Source organism: Mauremys reevesii, linkage group 4 (genome assembly GCF_016161935.1).
Source record: "Mauremys reevesii isolate NIE-2019 linkage group 4, ASM1616193v1, whole genome shotgun sequence".
In the NCBI taxonomy this organism is placed as follows: domain Eukaryota; kingdom Metazoa; phylum Chordata; order Testudines; family Geoemydidae; genus Mauremys; species Mauremys reevesii.
The window spans coordinates 90402255-90419668 of NC_052626.1; the positions used below are offsets into that span (position 1 = coordinate 90402255).

Consider the following 17414-nt stretch of genomic DNA (forward strand, 5'->3'; position numbering starts at 1 on the left):
GTTTACTGAAGGGTCTTCCCTAAGATCCTTCAGTACCCCTTGAAGAGTTCTCTGCCCACAATCGTGCCAGTTAGGTAATGGAATTTATTAGTATCACTATGCCACGTACCTAGATGATACTCACAAGGTCTGAGAAGGGAGAGAGACATACAGAACACACTCAGTGAGGCTTATCTTCATTGCAAATGTTAGCTTGAATCAGAGCCACAATTCAGAACAGTGCTGGAGTGAGACAGAGTGACTTGATTAGCAGCACAGTGATTGGATTAGCTCATAATGAGTTGTAATGTATTGTAGCTGTTGCATCCTCACTGCATTAGTAGCTTGAACTTCTGCCCATACCCACCCCATTTCCCCCAAGCCTTACGAACTGGTAAGCTTAGAGTTTAAAGCACCACTTAACTCCGGTTAGAGATTTTTGTGTGTGTGTGGACAGGAGTTGAGATGGGTAACAAGTTCTAACTCAAGCTAACTGTGCTGTGAAGATGCACCCACAAGATGCCAAGATGAGATACAGACATAGATTTTGATCTAACTGAAATATAATCTTCAGGTATGAAAATATGTGAGTAAATCATTCTGTACTGAGAGGATATGAACAGGGCAACTTCCCCCTATGAAAGAGTCAGGACCTTGACTCTCATTCTACCTCTAATCCACAAATAGCAAAGACACTGAGCTTGAAAACCCACACAATCAGAAAGATTTGGGGGAAAAGGCATCCAAAACTCCCCAAACAACCCCCTTCCATACAGAATAAATCCAGATACCTGTACTGTATATGAGTTGGCAGCACACTTCAGAGGTCCATTGGGACAAAACTGGTTGGCTCAATAGAGGGATGCAAGCTCAGAAAGTGAGACCTAGCTTGGGAAAAGTAAATCTGCATGGTGATCCAAAACAAGGCACAGATGCAGTGCAACAGAACACTTTCTGACTTCTCCTGCAGAGAAAACAGCCACCAAAAGGACCAATAGGATCAACAGAAACACAATTAAAAGGACTCTGCAGGAATGTGCAAGAAAGCAAGTAGATCATGTGCAACGAGGACTCCAGGTGTGTTCTAATATTTTCAGCTGTTGAGTCTCATCAACCTAAGGAAAAAAAGTAAACCTACACATACACCCAGGGTGTAAGGGGCTAATGGCTGCAGTGGTTGTCTGAGATTGAATCATAATGGGATGCTTAGTAGGATTTTAACTGACGTAAATAAGCAGCAGAAATTGTGCACAAAAGAGGGGTTCTTGAAGCTGTGTGAATGCTGAGATCTGTATCTCCAAGCAAAGACACCATCAAATTGCTGCACGCTTTGTTACACAGAGAATTGGGAATGTATTCCTCTTTTCAGTGCAAGAAGCCAATAATGCCCAGCAGAGGAGAGAATGGGCCCTAGTATATTGGGATGGGGAGGGAGGGACCCTTCATAAAATGGTACAAACCTTGGTAAAAAGTAAGCCAGACATCCTAGGTGGCAGCCTGTGCCATTGGTGGAAGATGCACGGTTGTTTAACTAGAATGACAGAGAAGGCAGAAATGTTAAGACCCTAATCAGCCAAGTATGATCAGAAGCTGGCCCCAGGAAAAGTTCTCAGGTCTATTTACCATCAATCTGGAAGGGCTGCAGGGCTTGGTGGCGGTCTCCCTGAGACGTTAAGTTACATTCTCTTTGAATCCTGGAGCTCTGCTTATTAAAATGCCTCCTATGGGGAAAATATCTCTCAATGGGGGGGGGGGGAAGTCTGAGTCACAGAAAATGAAAAACAAGCAGCTAGAACAGGAGTTAGTCCATCAATCTCCTCCTTAGACACAGTCTTGGCAAAATCCATTCTCCTAGTAGAATTTGCCTGGAGTAGACCGGATTGATTTGACAGTCTCTTAACCTAATAAATGCTTGACCTCAAGGTCTGCTGAATTCACTAAATTCACTATTCACTATGCACAGAGAATTGGGAACCAGTCACCTCTGGGGAACATCCTGTTCTGCAGCCCTCCCTTGATAAAGGCCTTGACTGCTTTCAGCCTTATCAAGATGACTAGATGAAAGCTGCTCTCAAAAGAGGAAAGGTTAATCGACTTCAGTGCTGTTAATCAATCACTTGGAAAGATTCAGCACTTACAATAGGCAGGTCCCTCTTCCTGCCAAAAGGTTCTTGCATGTTAACCAGGGTCTTCTCTTCCAGCTTGAAAGGTGAGTAATAGACAGAAACTTGTTCCAGTTAGACACCTGGTGCCTGATCCGGAGCCCTTTGAAGACAATGGAAAGACTCCAGGTGAGGTCCGTGGACTTCGGAGCAGGCTCCAGAGGAAGAATTGTTACCGGAGGCTTATTCTATATGCTAATATGGAACCCTGTAAGAGAGAGGCACCCTTGAAAAGGAGCACAGTTATCACAGATGAAAGCATAGTTCTTCAACAGCGATGTTATCAGTGGTGAGCTGCAGCCGGTTTGCACCGGATCACGCGAACCGGTTGTTAAATTTAGAAGCCCCCTTTAGAACCGGTTGTTCCTGGAGGGACTAGTTCCAAAAGGGCTTTTAAATTTAACTAAATCTCTAGCAGCTGTGTATCCTTCCCCCAGCCCCAACTCACCTCACTCCGCCTCCTCTACTGAAGCTCCTCTGGCGTCTCCTCCCCCTCCCCAGCTTCCCGCGAATCAGCTGTTAGTGCGGGAAGCCTGGGAGGGCTGAGAAGAAGCAGTGCTTCCACCAGGTGAGCTGGGGCCTGGGGGCGGGAGTGCCAGCGGGAGGAGGGCTCCAGGTGGCGCGCCGCTCTGGAGGTTGTAGCAAGACTCTGGGGTCCGGTGGCTGGGCTCCTGCCCCCAGGGTCCAGCTGCGACCTCGGCCGGGCAGCACGGCTCCTCCCCGGGTCTGGGCCGGTCGGCGCGGTTCTTGGGCGCCCGGTTCCTGGCCAGGTCCGGCCGGGCGGCGCGGTTCTTGGCCGCCCGGTTCCTGGCCGGGCGGCGCGGTTCCTGGCCATCCGGTTCCTGGCTGCCCGGGTCCCGGCCGGGCGGCGTGGTTCCTGGCCGCCCGGTTCCTGGACGGGTCTGGGCGGTGCGGTTCCTGGCCGCCTGGGTCTGGGCCAGGTCTGGGCGGCGCGGCTCCTGCAGGTGAGCTGGGGCAGGGTGGGGCGCGATGAGGACTCCAGGCGCTGCCCGGCCCTGCTCCAGCCACTGCCTGGCCCCAACTCCGGCCGCATGGCGCGGCTCCGACCCTGGCCCCGACTCCGGCAGGGGTAAGAGGCCAGGGCCGGGAGGCGGGGGAGGAGGGGTTGGATCGGGCAGAGGTTCTGGGGGGGCAGACAGGGGACGGGGAAGGGGGGGTTGGGTAGGCGCCCCGTGGGAGTTCCTGGGGTCTGTTGGGATGGTGGTGGATGGAGTCAGGGCAGTCAGGGGACAGGGAGCGGGGCAAGTTTGGCAGGGGGTGGGGTCCGGGGGGGGAGTTAGGGTTGGGGGTCTTGGGAAGGAGTGGTCAGGGGACAAGGAGCAGGGCAGGGGGGGTTATGGGTTGTGGTTCCTGAGGGGTGGCAGGACGTGGGTGGGGGGTGTACTCACTGGGCGGTTCCCTACCGGGTCTTCGGTGGTGGGTCCTTCAGCCGCCGGAGCCGTGCCGCCGAAGACCCAGTAGGGAACCGGTTCCGAAGATTTTGGCAGCTCATCACTGGATGTTATCCTAGATACACACTGATTGTCAAATATGCCTAACATCTAGCAAAGGAAAATTACCTGTGTGTGACAGAAAAGACAGTCTCTGAACAGCACAGAAATAAAAGGTGCTAAACTCTATATCTGCTAATGCTCCCTGTCCTCATGCAGCTTCCATTAGCCAGTTGGTTGGCTTTCACAAGGAGGAGAAAAAAACTAGACTGACTTGTGGAATCTCGTGGAAAAGGAGGAAAAGAACTAGGAAAGTTTCTAGAGGAGAGGAGACAAGTTCAATAAAGCAGATGGTTCCTGAACCCGAAGGCGGTGCCAGTCAAGGAAAGAACCATACAAACTATCTGATCATTTTGGGGAAAATAAAATTCACTAGGGTAATATACAGCCAGTTCCATTTACATCAATAAGTGGTGATGGGTTGTAAAGATCCAAGCTTACACAGGAGTTGAGAGAATTCTCAGAGCCCTACACGATCAAGTCCTCATGCTTTTTAATGCAAAAAGAATGGTATGATTGAAGGAATTGTACTCATCTCCTGAACAGTTCTGACGTGCCTTAATCTCCTGGTGCTGGCTCTAGTACTTGGGGGTTTTGACACTGGTACTTGGTCTCACCTACCCTAGTCAAGGCTCAGCTTCTGTGCTTTGTCTTGGAGCATCAGTGATGGCTCCTGCTCAACTGAATCTGTGCTTTAGCCCACAGTAGGGCTCAAGCTCCCCTAAACCTCAACCTGGTCTGCTTTGGGATTTGGAGCAGTGAACTCTTTACCGGAGAGAGACAACTGAATTGGAGTTGCAGACTATGCCCGAGCCCTCGGCAATGGGCGAGAGGGCACAAGGAACCGTCTCCATTTTGCAGAGCTCACTTAAGGTCCAGCCACTCTTGCAGTCTCTCTTTTTTGCCTGCTCCCTCAAAGGCACAGCACCCCAAAGGATTCAAGGCAGCGGACCCATGCACAAATCAACAACAGACCACAAAGGGGTGTAGCTGAAGGTGCACTGCCTGTTTGTGCCTGGCAGTGCCAAGAAAGATTCTGCTTATGCAAGGAAGAGTGCTTCCAGGTGCTTCCCCTGGGGAGGTGGTGTTCAGAACTATCTCCAATACACAGCTCTCTTACAGGCACGCTTGAACTCTTGGGGCCCATTTCTGCCACTTGTTGAATACCACCTTACTCTTTGGTTTCACTGGAGAATTGGATCCTAAAGTATGAAGGGTGGGTAGGGCTGGTTGCAGAAGGAGGGGAAGGACAAGGGTCACTGACTTGTTTTGCTGAGCTGTTGGTCTAATAAACTGGTGCAGTTACCTAAAACGATTCTGAATCTCTGCAGTAGACTTTCTGAAAAGGAAAACCCATATAAGAAGGATTATGAATATAAGTCAGAAAAGGGGGTTTGATATGAGTGGACACATGTCAACTTAAGGGACCAAACTCAGCCCTGGTGTAAGCAAAGCTGGCAGGCAGCTTTTTCTCTAAAGTCAACCAAGCTGTGCTCACTTTGTTCACTGTTCCATAAAGAAACCAAACAAACAGTCAGATACAAAACAAGAGACAGGCTTATTCTTTGGGAAGGAAGTTCCTACTTCAGACTATCAAAGCCACACAAGCCTATGGCTGGAAAAATATTGAGCTGAGATTTTCAAACGTGTCTAGGGGATTTGGATGCCTAATTCCCCTTAACTTTAACATACAATATACACCTATGTAAAGTCAAGGCCTTGTAGTGCCTGTAAAACTCTGCTGTAGCAGACTGGAGACGTGATGTCAGCTTTAGCTAAATTCAGAAATAGACAGAATTAACGCTGCAAGCGGAATACTATCACCACAGCATCCCGGTTTATATTGAAATAAATCATTTTAAAGACGTCCTCTGCTTTTTTCAGCATTCAGCATGTCAGATTTATACAATGGAAAGGGACAGCCAGGAGGAAGAGGTTGGAATCTGGGTGTGGAACAGTTTGGGATTTTGCGAATGGGTCTGGGACAATTTGGGCTCAGGGAAGTTCTGTGGCACTGTTTGAGACTTGAGTAAGCACGCTGAAAATCAATGGGACTTGGAGATTTTAAAAAGGAACAAAAGCAGTTTGCCTCCAGTTATCTACATGTTTCTACTAAAAATGCTCAGTAGTGAAACAGCTGATGATGACGTTTCCAAAATCACTGGTAGGTTTAAAGGTTAATCTGCTGCGGTGACGGTGCAGTTCATGGCTCTCTTGAGCTATTGTTTTAGGTCACAGCAGGTTCATGAAGACAGCTCTATATCCATTGCCATTTGGACATTTACCTTCATAAGAGCTAAAAGTAATTTACAAAATACTTTTGTTTTACATTTATGTTGCGGTAGCTCTAGAGACCAAGCAGGGTTGGGCCCCATGGTGCTAGGCCTTGTACAAACATACAGTAAATTACAGTCACTGCCTTAAGGCGCTCATGCTCTTGCACAAGTCTCCTGCAAGGGGAGGGTTCTGCTGCAAATTCTGTGACCTAGAGTTGCAGAATAGGTCAAAACAAAATAAATATGCACTATATTTCATCTAGGACTATTAATTTTTTAACCTATGGGGGATGAACAACATAAAACACCCAGAGCAGTTAAAGTACTTATGAATAACTGAGGAGGTACAAAGGTTATTACATAATCAATTTTTCCATACACTGTCTGAAATACTGTCCTATGAGCCTTAAACTGCACATAAACTCAGTTCACACTGAATTACACCTGAATACAAAATCTCCATGTAAAAGCTGTGGAAAGATGGATGGCAGAGGAACGGAAGGAAAAGTCCACTGAGTGCTTTATCGACCCAGCTGCCCGCCCATGAACGGTGAGCAATAAAAATTTATGGAAAATGAGAATTTTTTACTTATTCTAATCAAGGCCTATGGGATTAATTCAAAGACTCTTTAACACCAAGTATTTAAAAATCTTGCAATTTTATTTGCATATAAAGGCCGCTAGATATATAATATCACAATAAATTTAAAGAAACAACTGCTTTTCTAAATTCCATTAACAAGGTAACATAAAACAGAACAAAGCTCAATAGCATTTACAGTGGTAGAACAGAAATAACTATCTGCAACAATATTTTGTGCTAGCAAGATTGCATTTACACACAGTGCAAAATAAGGAAAAAAGGAAATAAAAAGACAATTCAAGAATATTTAAATATAAAGGACAACTAAGCCTTATTTTAGTTAGGCTTGATTGTATCCATTTGATTCTATACATGCCTGAAACTGCACAAAGATTTAACTCAAGCTCTTGAAGGCCTTGAGCACTTGGAAAATGTCACATCCTTCATAATTTAGATGTGCTGTACAGCATAATTTTTCAGATGCTATACTTGCAATATTAAATTCCTAGTTATAATGCACAAAAAATACATATATATATAAATTCATATTTAAAAGGAGTCCGCATTTACATGTTTTTACTGCATGAAACACCTGCTCTTTGCAGCTTTCATCCCCGTATTTTTAAAGCTAAAATAATTTAAAAAAAACAAAACAAAAAACCCAAATAATAAAAAGGTAGAAAATCACATAAAGGATGCAGCTATCTATATTTAAAGTAGGCAGAGACAAACAACTGTGAAGTCTGTTCTCCCCTTGCTGCACATTACTGGTAATAGGAGGGAAGTACAGTACATGCACACTTATCAAGGGGCAAACAGACTCCTAAATCATGTTTACATTACTAAAAAAAAGTTTAATATGACTGCGGGGGGGGGGGGAGAGATAGGGGAAGGTGACATCTTAACTAGGAAAAAATTACATTTAAAAACTTTCAAACAATAACAGTTGTGCAAATTTGGTGTTTTTTTTAAATGCTGCCTTTTTAGCTTATAATATAATATTAAAATAAGGTCTCTCACTTGTTAAAAGAAAGCTTGGCTGTCCTTTTGAGAATACTATAACAATTTTACAATGGCAAGTTTGAGAAAACAAAAAAAGTTCATTTTACAAATTCACAATGCTGTATCAATTTAAAATGGATGCTGCATTTCCAAAAAGCACAACCTCTTTTTCTTTTTTGTACCAGCAATTTACAAAAAACCCACATAATTTTGGAAATAAACATGTAAGAGAATGTAAGTTTTATAATTAGAAAATGGCAGTTTATAGACCTTCCCCACTTAACTGTGCAGTAGTGCTTCATGATCCTTGAGGGGTTGGAAGGTCAAATATAATTGGAGGATTGGTTGGTTGAAAGCTGACTGTACATGTTGAGGCGTTGATGTACGTTGTGTAACCGTCTGTCATAATGCCATAACCTGTAGGGAGAATGTGTCACACACACGATAATATAAATAAACAAACGATGCTGACCTTATGCAGTGCCTATAGGCAGGTACATAAAAACCTGTTATGAAAACAGGGCTTTGGAATAAAATTCAGTGAATCCTGTCAAAATGTTATAAGCTTTTGAAACTTACCACAAAGTTACAAATTAAAAAAAATGCAATGCACTGTATCTGGAATAAGAACAGGGTGTTTTAAAAGTGCAGTTTTCTGACCAGAAAGGCCTTTGACTATGCTGCAACTGAACAAGGCAAAAATCCCTCCTTTTCTTTGAGCTAATTGGTTTTCTGTGGTTTGGCATGATTCTAGTGTCTGGTTGTGAAGGACCAATCAGGAGCAAGAGCTGAAAACCCCTCTCCTTTTAGGCACTTGGTCTGCAGACATCCTCTCAATGAGTTCAAACAAACTTGGCTGGCCTATCCTGCATTGGCCATATTGTCTAGTTTGTCAGCTCAAGGGTTGTGGGGGTGGGTGTTCACAATGGTTTGCTAAACCTCAGAAATCAATTAGCAGGAAAGAATAGGCATTTTCTGTAGTTTGGCTTCCCAGTATGGACAATGGATCTGACCAGAAATTCCAGCCCAGGGCACAGAAAATGAAAGGCCAGCTAGATGAGCTGAAGAGGCTTGAGGACTGGCCGAAGAGGGAGGGGAAGAATGGGATACTAGCTCCCACAAACCTTAAAGCTGTAGTTGAACAATTGTTTGGAGAATTCTACTGTCTGAACATCACAACCGCTAACAGAGAGATTGAATGGTAGTACGAAGTGTAAGTGTGGGTGCAGCTCTAGTGGCTGCTATGCAGAGCTCCTCCACAGAGGCTGGCCTCTTCCCTCTCTTGACCCAAGAGCGGCCTATCGTAATGAAAGAATGGGCTTTAAGCTGGTCCAAGCGGGGGAGGTTCACTGAGGTATAGGTGAACCCGATGGAGGAATGCATATAAGGGGGGAGGGCAGTGCAAGAGCCTTTGAGCTCCTTGCAGGGGATCCTCAATGAAGAGGGAAAGGGGCTTTCTGATCTGCTACATATAGAACCAATAAGACATCACAGGCTTATAGATGTCCAAGGAAAGCTCACAAGATTCTCCACCATCCTTAAAGTTAAGGCAGAATTGGGATAAAAAGGTGAAGAGAGGAGACTGATAAGAGATCTGGAAAAAATGTGAAGCATGCTGTTGTCTTAATTAAAGGGATGATCACCTGGTCTGGAGACCACACACTCTCTCAACCTGTCCAGGAGTGATCACTGACTTCTACCTTACTTCTTTAGCGGACATTGCCTTTAGGAATGTAAGGCTAGATTCTCTGCCTTGCTCCATCCTCAACTCCATACAAAGATCTGGACATCTGGCTTGGAGTTCTACTTGCACAGGCAGTGAGGTAAAGCCTATGTAGCCAGCTCTATGCTACTTGTTCCTGGCCCCCCTGTAGGGGCATGAAGGGAAATGGCTAGAGTGCCTTACACTCCTGTAATGGTGGGCAGGCAGAATAAACCCTTGGGGCCCATTATCTGCCCACGGCCTTCAAGCTCTGAGTCACATTCCTCCTTCTCTCTCAAAGGTGTTTATAGGGTGATGGGGAGGGGGAATGAAAACTAGTAACAGTCCCCTGAGATTACTGAGGGCAGAACAGGAGACGGGAGAACCTGTGAGGAACAGCCTGCTCAGGGAGCTTCTTTTGGGGTGAGCAGAGAGGCATGATAAGTTCTGTTGAAACAGATGTTGGCCCCCAAAAGAGTCTTTGCTTCTCCCTCAAAAAAAAAAAAGTGTTTTGGGAGTGGGGAGAATCTGAAGGGACTCCTTTCCTTTACCTCTTCCTCTCTGCTCTCCTGGGATACCTGTTCAGATCTAACTCCCACTGGCAGGATTAGGGGGCAGCTGATTTTTCAGGAACCCTAGCCCATTGAAGGACTGGATGGGACGGACAGACAGCACTGTCAGCACTTTTTTCTGTGCCGAGGGCAGAAGCAAGCTTCACCTTTGCTGTCTGTCACGATACTGTGGCTGGCCCTGAAAGGTGGTGCCCCAGGATGACACTTGCTGCTTTCCTCATGGAGAGGCAGGAAAAGAGACAGGAGACTAGACAGAGTAGGAAGGGCTTGGCACCAAATTTCTTGCTCGTGATTGGTACTTCAGAGGAGAGGAAATTCCCACTGTCAGTATTAGCAGGCCAAACCTCAGGGAAAATATTTTTCCTTTTGCAATGTGATATAGTACAGATCGCTGCCGCATGAAAGTTAACACAAAGCTTGTGCTACCAAAATGTCCGCCAGAGACTAATCATTTCACAATTGCTGTGTGGTCTGCCTGTATTGTTTTTTGTTTGTTTAAACTGGCAATTTTGAGTTAGGTCACTTTGCAGTGGTTTAAAAAAAATAAACTGAGACTGCAAAATTCTACCTGAAATACTTGTGTGCAACTCCTACGGCCTTCAATGAAAAATGGCTTCATGTTGTCTGAGAGCAGAATTTGGTCCTGAATTAATCGTGCCTTAACTCTTAAACTCTCAGAAACATTCAGGCCAAATCTTACTATAGTAAAGTGAGTAGGCAGTTCCTTTGCCTTCAGCATTAGTCAACTGAGCAGGATCTGCATCTTTGTTTAGAGCCCTTGTATGCTCAAATAAGACTCCTTTCATGCTTGTGGTGTGTGTTGCCATCTTACTTACAAGGTTTAAATGTAAGGTGCACATGACTCCACAGTGTTTTTTCATAATGATCTTACGCGCTACGAGGCCTTTGCTTTCCCTCAGCTTAACATTATTACTGCAGGAAGTTTGATTACTTTCAGCTTACCATGCACCTACAAAAGGCTATAGGCAATTTGCATGTTCTAGTTGGAAGCCTTCTTGTATTCACTTATCAATAATATCTGATCATTAATATTTATAGAGAACGTCCAATCCTTTCCTGGTTTGCATTAGAGTGCTGCTATTCATGCCACTATAGTTAAGGTCATGTCAATGTTTCTGTTATAAACTCCTTATTTACAGGACTTTATAACCCAGCTTAACATTATTACTGCAGGAAGTTTGATTACTTTCAGCTTACCATGCACCTACAAAAGGCTATAGGCAATTTGCATGTTCTAGTTGGAAGCCTTCTTGTATTCACTTATCAATAATATCTGATCATTAATATTTATAGAGAACGTCCAATCCTTTCCTGGTTTGCATTAGAGTGCTGCTATTCATGCCACTATAGTTAAGGTCATGTCAATGTTTCTGTTATAAACTCCTTATTTACAGGACTTTATAACCCACGCATAAAAATTCATTGTATAAAGTCATGAGGGCTTCGGAAAATCAACAACGGCAGGCGAGTAGCCTGTCTGTTCTTTTATAAAGTTCTCCAACTCTGTGAGCCTATGGAGAGCTTAATTAGAGTCAATGGCGAAATCTCCAGGGGGGGAAATATAAAGCACTTAGTGTGTAATTTTTAGTCCTAGGGTCACAAAGTCTCACTATCTCTCCCAGGCTGGACTCCTAGTATTTGTCTCATTGGAACATGAAAGCCACAAAGTGTATTAAATATTTAAAAACCTCCAAATGTATTTATTTAATCTCTCATTCCCTCCCATCCCCACAAAATGATCTTATTGTTCTGAAGTTTCACACTCCGCCTGCCAGGTGTGAGATTAAAAATGGGGAAATATATCTTCTGAAAAAGCTTTTCTGAGGTTCACAGACCTTGAAAGATTACACCTCATGAAATATATTGCAGAATGACTTCAGAAGTAGATTTCAAAGGAACTGTGGTGCTTACCCTCTCTTCCCTCCTGACTTATGGCACAAGCTGCCCTCCCTTCTACTGTACTCTCCCCCATATACTGACTGAGGTAACTTGATGGAGCAAGCTTTCTCCGAATACCACCCTGTCTCTTCTACCTCCTTTGCTGGCTCCTGTACTTGGAGTAACTGGGACTTCCTTGTGGTTTGGTAAGACAAATTTCAATTTGCTTTTATTCTTCTGAATATGAGGGAACTCCCACCCCCCGGAAGCTTTGAAAGCAAATAAAGTGGCACAGCACAATTACTGCAAGTTGCAGGTGTGGATATCCTGTATGTGGTCAATATTTTAAAATATGCGTTCCTCAAGATGGACTACTAAGTCTTTGGACACTAAGAAGTGAGTTTCCAAAGTGCTGAGCACCCAGCAGATCTGACTGTTTTCTCATTTTATTCTACTATGGGCTTGTCTACACTACTGTGCGGGGTCGATCTAAGATAGGCAACTTCAGCTATGTGAATAGCGTAGATGAAGTTGATGTACTTATATCTACTTACCGCAGTGTTTTCACTGTGGTAAGTTGACAGCTGACGCTCTCCCGTCAACTCCACTTCCGTTTCTCGTTCTGGTGGAGTACCAGAGTTGACGGGAGAGCGCTCAACTAGACATGATAAATCGACCCCCACTGGATCGATCGCTGCCCGCTGGTCCAGCGGGTGGTGTAGACAAGCCCTTACTCATAATAAATGGAAAGCCCACATCTGGTATAAAGTATCACAGAGATCTATTTGTTTCCCCCATAAGGATTCCCATACAGACCTAGGAGCCCTACTATTTCTTACCTTCATGAATGCCACCAAAGACGTGGAGTTTGGGCCTTACTCGCCTTTGCACAGTGTTCAACAGCTCCACACAGCCAACTCTTTGCAGCTCCTTTGGGACCCAGTCTCGAAAACCTGAGGGCAGAATGCAATCAATACTCTTAATTTTCTCTATTCAGTTAGGTTTTCATTTAGACTTTCAGGAAGCCATAATTCACTAAAGGTTTATTACGTTAATGGAGAGGTTAGGATTACAGATAAAGCATACAAGGTCTTTTAAGAAACTTCTCACTCTGTCTTCCTTAGGTTCCTAAGGTTTTTTCCTTTTTCCTTCCCCACACTCCTGCCTAATTAACATTTTCTGTATGTGATTTGATTTATTAGAGTTTTAGACTCTTCTTCATGAGTGGAAGTTTTGTGACTCTTATTCCTGGCAGCGCTGCAATTTTTTCCCCTTCTTGATTCCCCCGCCTCCACCCCCTGCCTTATTTCTCCCTTCTGCTGCTGTCTGCTGTTGTAGCAGCCTATTTCCCAAGCTAGTCAGGTAAAAAGTGCTGGTCACAGTTATTCCAGAGACAGGCCACTGGAAGGATCTTCTGTTCTCACACCTGGCATCTCTGCCACCCCAGAAATTTAAAACGTATCATCTTCAACAACTTCCAGAGGCCCAGGGTCTGAGAGTGTTGGGTTACTGTGGAGCCCGGATCACTGAAAATAGGCAGCACAGAGCGACAGGGAAACAGCTACAGGCAACCTAGTGCTAATTGACTACTTTTAAAGTAAAAACCACTTAGTTCTATAGCTAATACGGAAAATCCATAAAATTTGACATCAATTAGTATAAATGTGGGCTGTCTGGACTATTACAGCCTAGACTAACATTCAAAAGGGTGTGAAGGATTGTGAGAAGCAAAAGATAAATCATAGCTGAAAGGAGGAGCAAACTCACTCTTGATGTTACTCTGTTGACTTCAAAGTAGTTATACAAGGGATAAATTTGGCCCAAGCTGATTAAAAATGGTGGGACATAAACTGGACTATATGTCCTCTTCAAAACTGGTCGAACAGCCAAGGTAGGTAATGACATAATTCTACCTAAATTAATATGTAGCCACTTTAAAAGGCAATATTTGAGGTGTATTTTCAGGCATGTTGAGGCCCAGTATCTCTATTTGCATCTCTGATGCCCTGATCTGTGCCCACAATTAAAATGGATGTAAACTGTATCCACAAAATGGGAGGCTATACTTCTGATTTTTTTTAAAGGAGTGGAGTAAAATTTCAGAAGGGATGTCACAAAAAATTCAACTAAGAAATATTGTGATGCTGCTGAGACTAAAGTACACTATGGGAAACCAATTTACAATATGTGGATTGGTAGCCCATTGAAATCTCGCAACCGGGAAAAATTATAAACGTACTTGGGGCTTTTTTTTGTTTCTTGGGAAGAAGTAAATAGATAAAATGTAAATAAATAAATCACTACAATCAAAGGGTGGCTTTCAAAGTACAGGACATTCCACTGAGAAGGAGTGCTAGATCACAGCTCTGTTGAAGACACACATTGGCTCTAGAGGATTTAAAGGTGACATGTACATTTTTACAATATTCCCTTGGTAGCATTATATACCGAATGCCCCTAATACCCAGGCTAAAGATAAGCACTGAGTATATCAGGGATCGGCAACCTTTGGCACATGGCCTGCCAGGGAAGCCGCTGGCGGGCCGGGCCGGTTTGTTTACCTGCTGCATCCGCAGGTTCGGCTGTTCGCGCACGGATCCCACTGGCGGCAGTTCGCCGCTCCAGGCCAATGCGGGCTGCGGGAAGCGGCGTGGGTTGAGGGATGTGCCAAAGGTTTGCCGATCCCTGGAGTATATTATTAGTGTAAAATTTTCTTCTGTTCTTCTTAAGTCCCACAACGTTCAGCTCTGCTAGGATTGCTGACTCCTAACTCAGGCTTGGTCTACATCTAAAATGTAGGTCAGCCTAGCTGTGTCACTCACGTGTGTAAAATATTCATCCCCTGTAGTTAAGACAACCTAAAGTCCCACTCTAGATGGAAGAATTCTTTTGGGGGGGAGGAGGAAGAGGGGTGTGGATTAACTACAGTGTTGAAAACCCCCTTACGTCACTGTAGCAAGCAAGGGGTTAAAAGCAACTGCTATAGCTGTGCTGCCACAGTGTAGCCAAGCCCTTAGCTGTGATGTCCTACCATGCATTAAGTTCCTCACACTCCATTCACCAAGAAACCTGCTGGACCATTCAGCTGGCCTCTGGCATTTAAATGCCATTTTTAAAGCATATCATACACAGTTTAAAATAGTATTTTGTAACGATTGCAAACCTGAATAGCTCTGCTGCAGTCAGTGGAAATTCTCTAATTTACATAAGCTGAGGATCTGGCTAAGAGCTTGGCAAAACCACACAATCTACCAATTAATGCGTGTTTGCACCTGATCTTCCTCACCCTGACAGAACATTTTTATACAGGTAGATTCTCAGCTGGTGTAAGTTATCATAGCTCTACTGACTTAAATGGAGCTATGGCAATTGACATTGGCTGAGGATGTGACCGTAGATTTGTATCAGTCTCACAGAGCAGGAACCAGAAATGTGTGACTTGGTGGAATACAGCATGAAGAAGCATTATGGAAGCATTTTCCGAAAGGCTCAGTGTTGGCATAACTCTTCTCCTGTTGAAATCAATGGGAATTTTGCCCTTCAGTGCGATCAGAGTTAGGCCCAAACTCTATTTAAAATCACATGCGTGCTGAATACTCTTTTTACCTGCTTTCTGAGGCAACCGGGACAACCCTATAGATGCCTCTTATCATAACATAACTCTGTGGATCAACAGGGGTACTCATGTGTGTATGGGAAGCGGGGCTTGGCCCAAGATGCCATTCATGAAAACTCAGATACATGTACTCATCTCTCATTGAAATAAATGGGTGTAGTTTGAATGAACAGGTCGCAACAGAATTTTGGTCCTTCATTAATGTAATCCAATGTTTAATATTTCAGCGTAATTGTGAACTTTTGGTAAATCTGTTTAACAAAGTGTAACAGGGTGCTGGCTAGGAGATCCAAGCCAGGCCCCTGTTAGCCCAGCTCTGCTTAAAAGGGGGATTAGTTAGGAGTGGCTGGGGAGGCCACACCCTAATCACCTGAGGGGATGCACCTGCGGGCCTGAGTGGCCAGCCCGCTATATAAAGCTGGCTGGGAGGAGTCAGGAAAGGTAGGAACAAGAAGCTGTAGATCCCTGCTGGCAGGAGAAGCTAGCGGTCTCCCAGGGTGTTGGTCTGTAAGATATGTAAATAGTAGGTGGTGGGGATAAGCACGAACAGTAAAAGAGCACTGGTGCATGTACTTTGGAGTGGTTTCCGACTGAGTTTGTGGTGGGGCCAGGAGAAGGCACTGTTACACGAAGCAAGTAATTTTCTAAGGGTAAAGAAGAGAAATTAGATAACCACTATATAATCTTGACCCAATAAAAAGCTTAAATAAACATTATGATCTAATGCTGGTGGTGGTTGCGAGGGAGGACCAATCTTTCAAAACGTTTTTAGTCAGTCCTGGAGAATCGTAGGCCCATGTGATTGGAAGCTTTGTCAGACAAATAGAATACTGTTTTTAAAATAAAGGATCTAACTCAAATGGCTGTGCAGCTAGATACACCTTTGATTTTCCTTGGCTTCACTAAATCAAAAAATTTAATTTAAAAAATACCTAGAAGCCCAACATAATTGCTAAGTTTAATTATCGTACTAGACGTCTTTATTGATTTTTTTTAATTCATAGTTTTGTGTTAGGGTAAAATTGTGTCACTCAAAGTATTAATAGCTTTGCTTGCACTAAAAGTGCATTCTACTTACAAAACCACACACAGCTTTTCCTTCACTTACCAAGAGGAGGTCCATGTGTCATTAGGATATCAATGCCCTCAGGGATAAGGTTCCACTTGTCCAGCAAAGACTGACCTCTGGGTAGGTTAAAGCCCCATCCATTAAACCATGGTGTCCTTTGGGGAAAAAATAAGACAAACTGTCTCAGTCTGATACAGCAATCTTTTCTCGCATTGGAATTTCTAAATTGTAAATTTTTCTGTACTGTTTTGGCCATCTCTTCTGTCTTTTTACGATCACTCACTGACCAAAGAGCATTCATCTTTGGAAGGGACCGTTCCCAAAACAAAGGGCTTTAAGGTTTTTTGGGGGTTTTTTTTGTTTGTTTGTTTTTTTTTAAAAAGTGCCCTAGCTGTAAATTTGAATCCATATCAGGAGCCCATCTTTCCTACAGTTTCGAGGGTATTTGACTCCGGGGCTTGGGTTTACCCATCATAAAGAAAGGAGAGAGTCAGTGTGTTCAGGCCTAGATCTTTGAGGGATTTCAATTCCAGGATTTGGGCTTCGGCTCTTCCCTTATTTTAAGGTAAGCACCTAGACCAGGGGTGAGCAAACTACAGTCCGGGGGCTGCATCCAGCCCTCCAGATGTTTTAATCTGGCCATTGAGCTACAGCCGGGGAGCGGGGTCTGGGGCTTGCTCTGCTCCGCGTGGCAGGAACTGTGGCCAATGGGAGTTGCAGGGGCGACACCTGTGGACAGGGCAGCGCACAGAGCCGCCTAGCTGCGCCTCCGCTGCTTGAGGTAAGTGCTGCCCGGAGCCTGCACCCCTGACACCCTCCCACACCATGATCCCCCTCCTGCCCTCCGAACCCCTCGGTCCGAACCCAGAGCACCCTGAACTCCACATTTCTGGCCCCACCCAAGAGCCCACACTCCCAGCTAGAGCCCTCACCCCCTCCCGCACCCCAACTCCCAATTTTGTGAGCATTCATGGCCTGCCATACAATTTCCATACCCAGATGTGGCCCTCGGGCCAAAAAGTTTGCCCACCCCTGACCTAGAC

General features: G+C 44.6%; 1 protein-coding gene across 9 annotated transcripts in view; it reads right to left on the reverse strand.

The window, feature by feature from the left end:
* Positions 1-6568: 6568 nt before the first annotated feature.
* Positions 6569-17414, reverse strand: part of MPPED2 (metallophosphoesterase domain containing 2) — a 169882-nt gene continuing 159036 nt past the window's right edge. For all 9 annotated transcript variants that reach the window (XM_039538697.1, XM_039538698.1, XM_039538695.1 and 6 more), the window contains 3 exons: positions 16411-16526; positions 12526-12639; positions 6569-7930 (listed from right to left, as the gene is read on the reverse strand). In XM_039538697.1, coding sequence (XP_039394631.1) covers positions 7812-7930; positions 12526-12639; positions 16411-16526 — 349 coding nt within the window. In that variant the 3' untranslated portion in view covers positions 6569-7811. The remainder of the gene's footprint in view (positions 7931-12525; positions 12640-16410; positions 16527-17414) is intronic.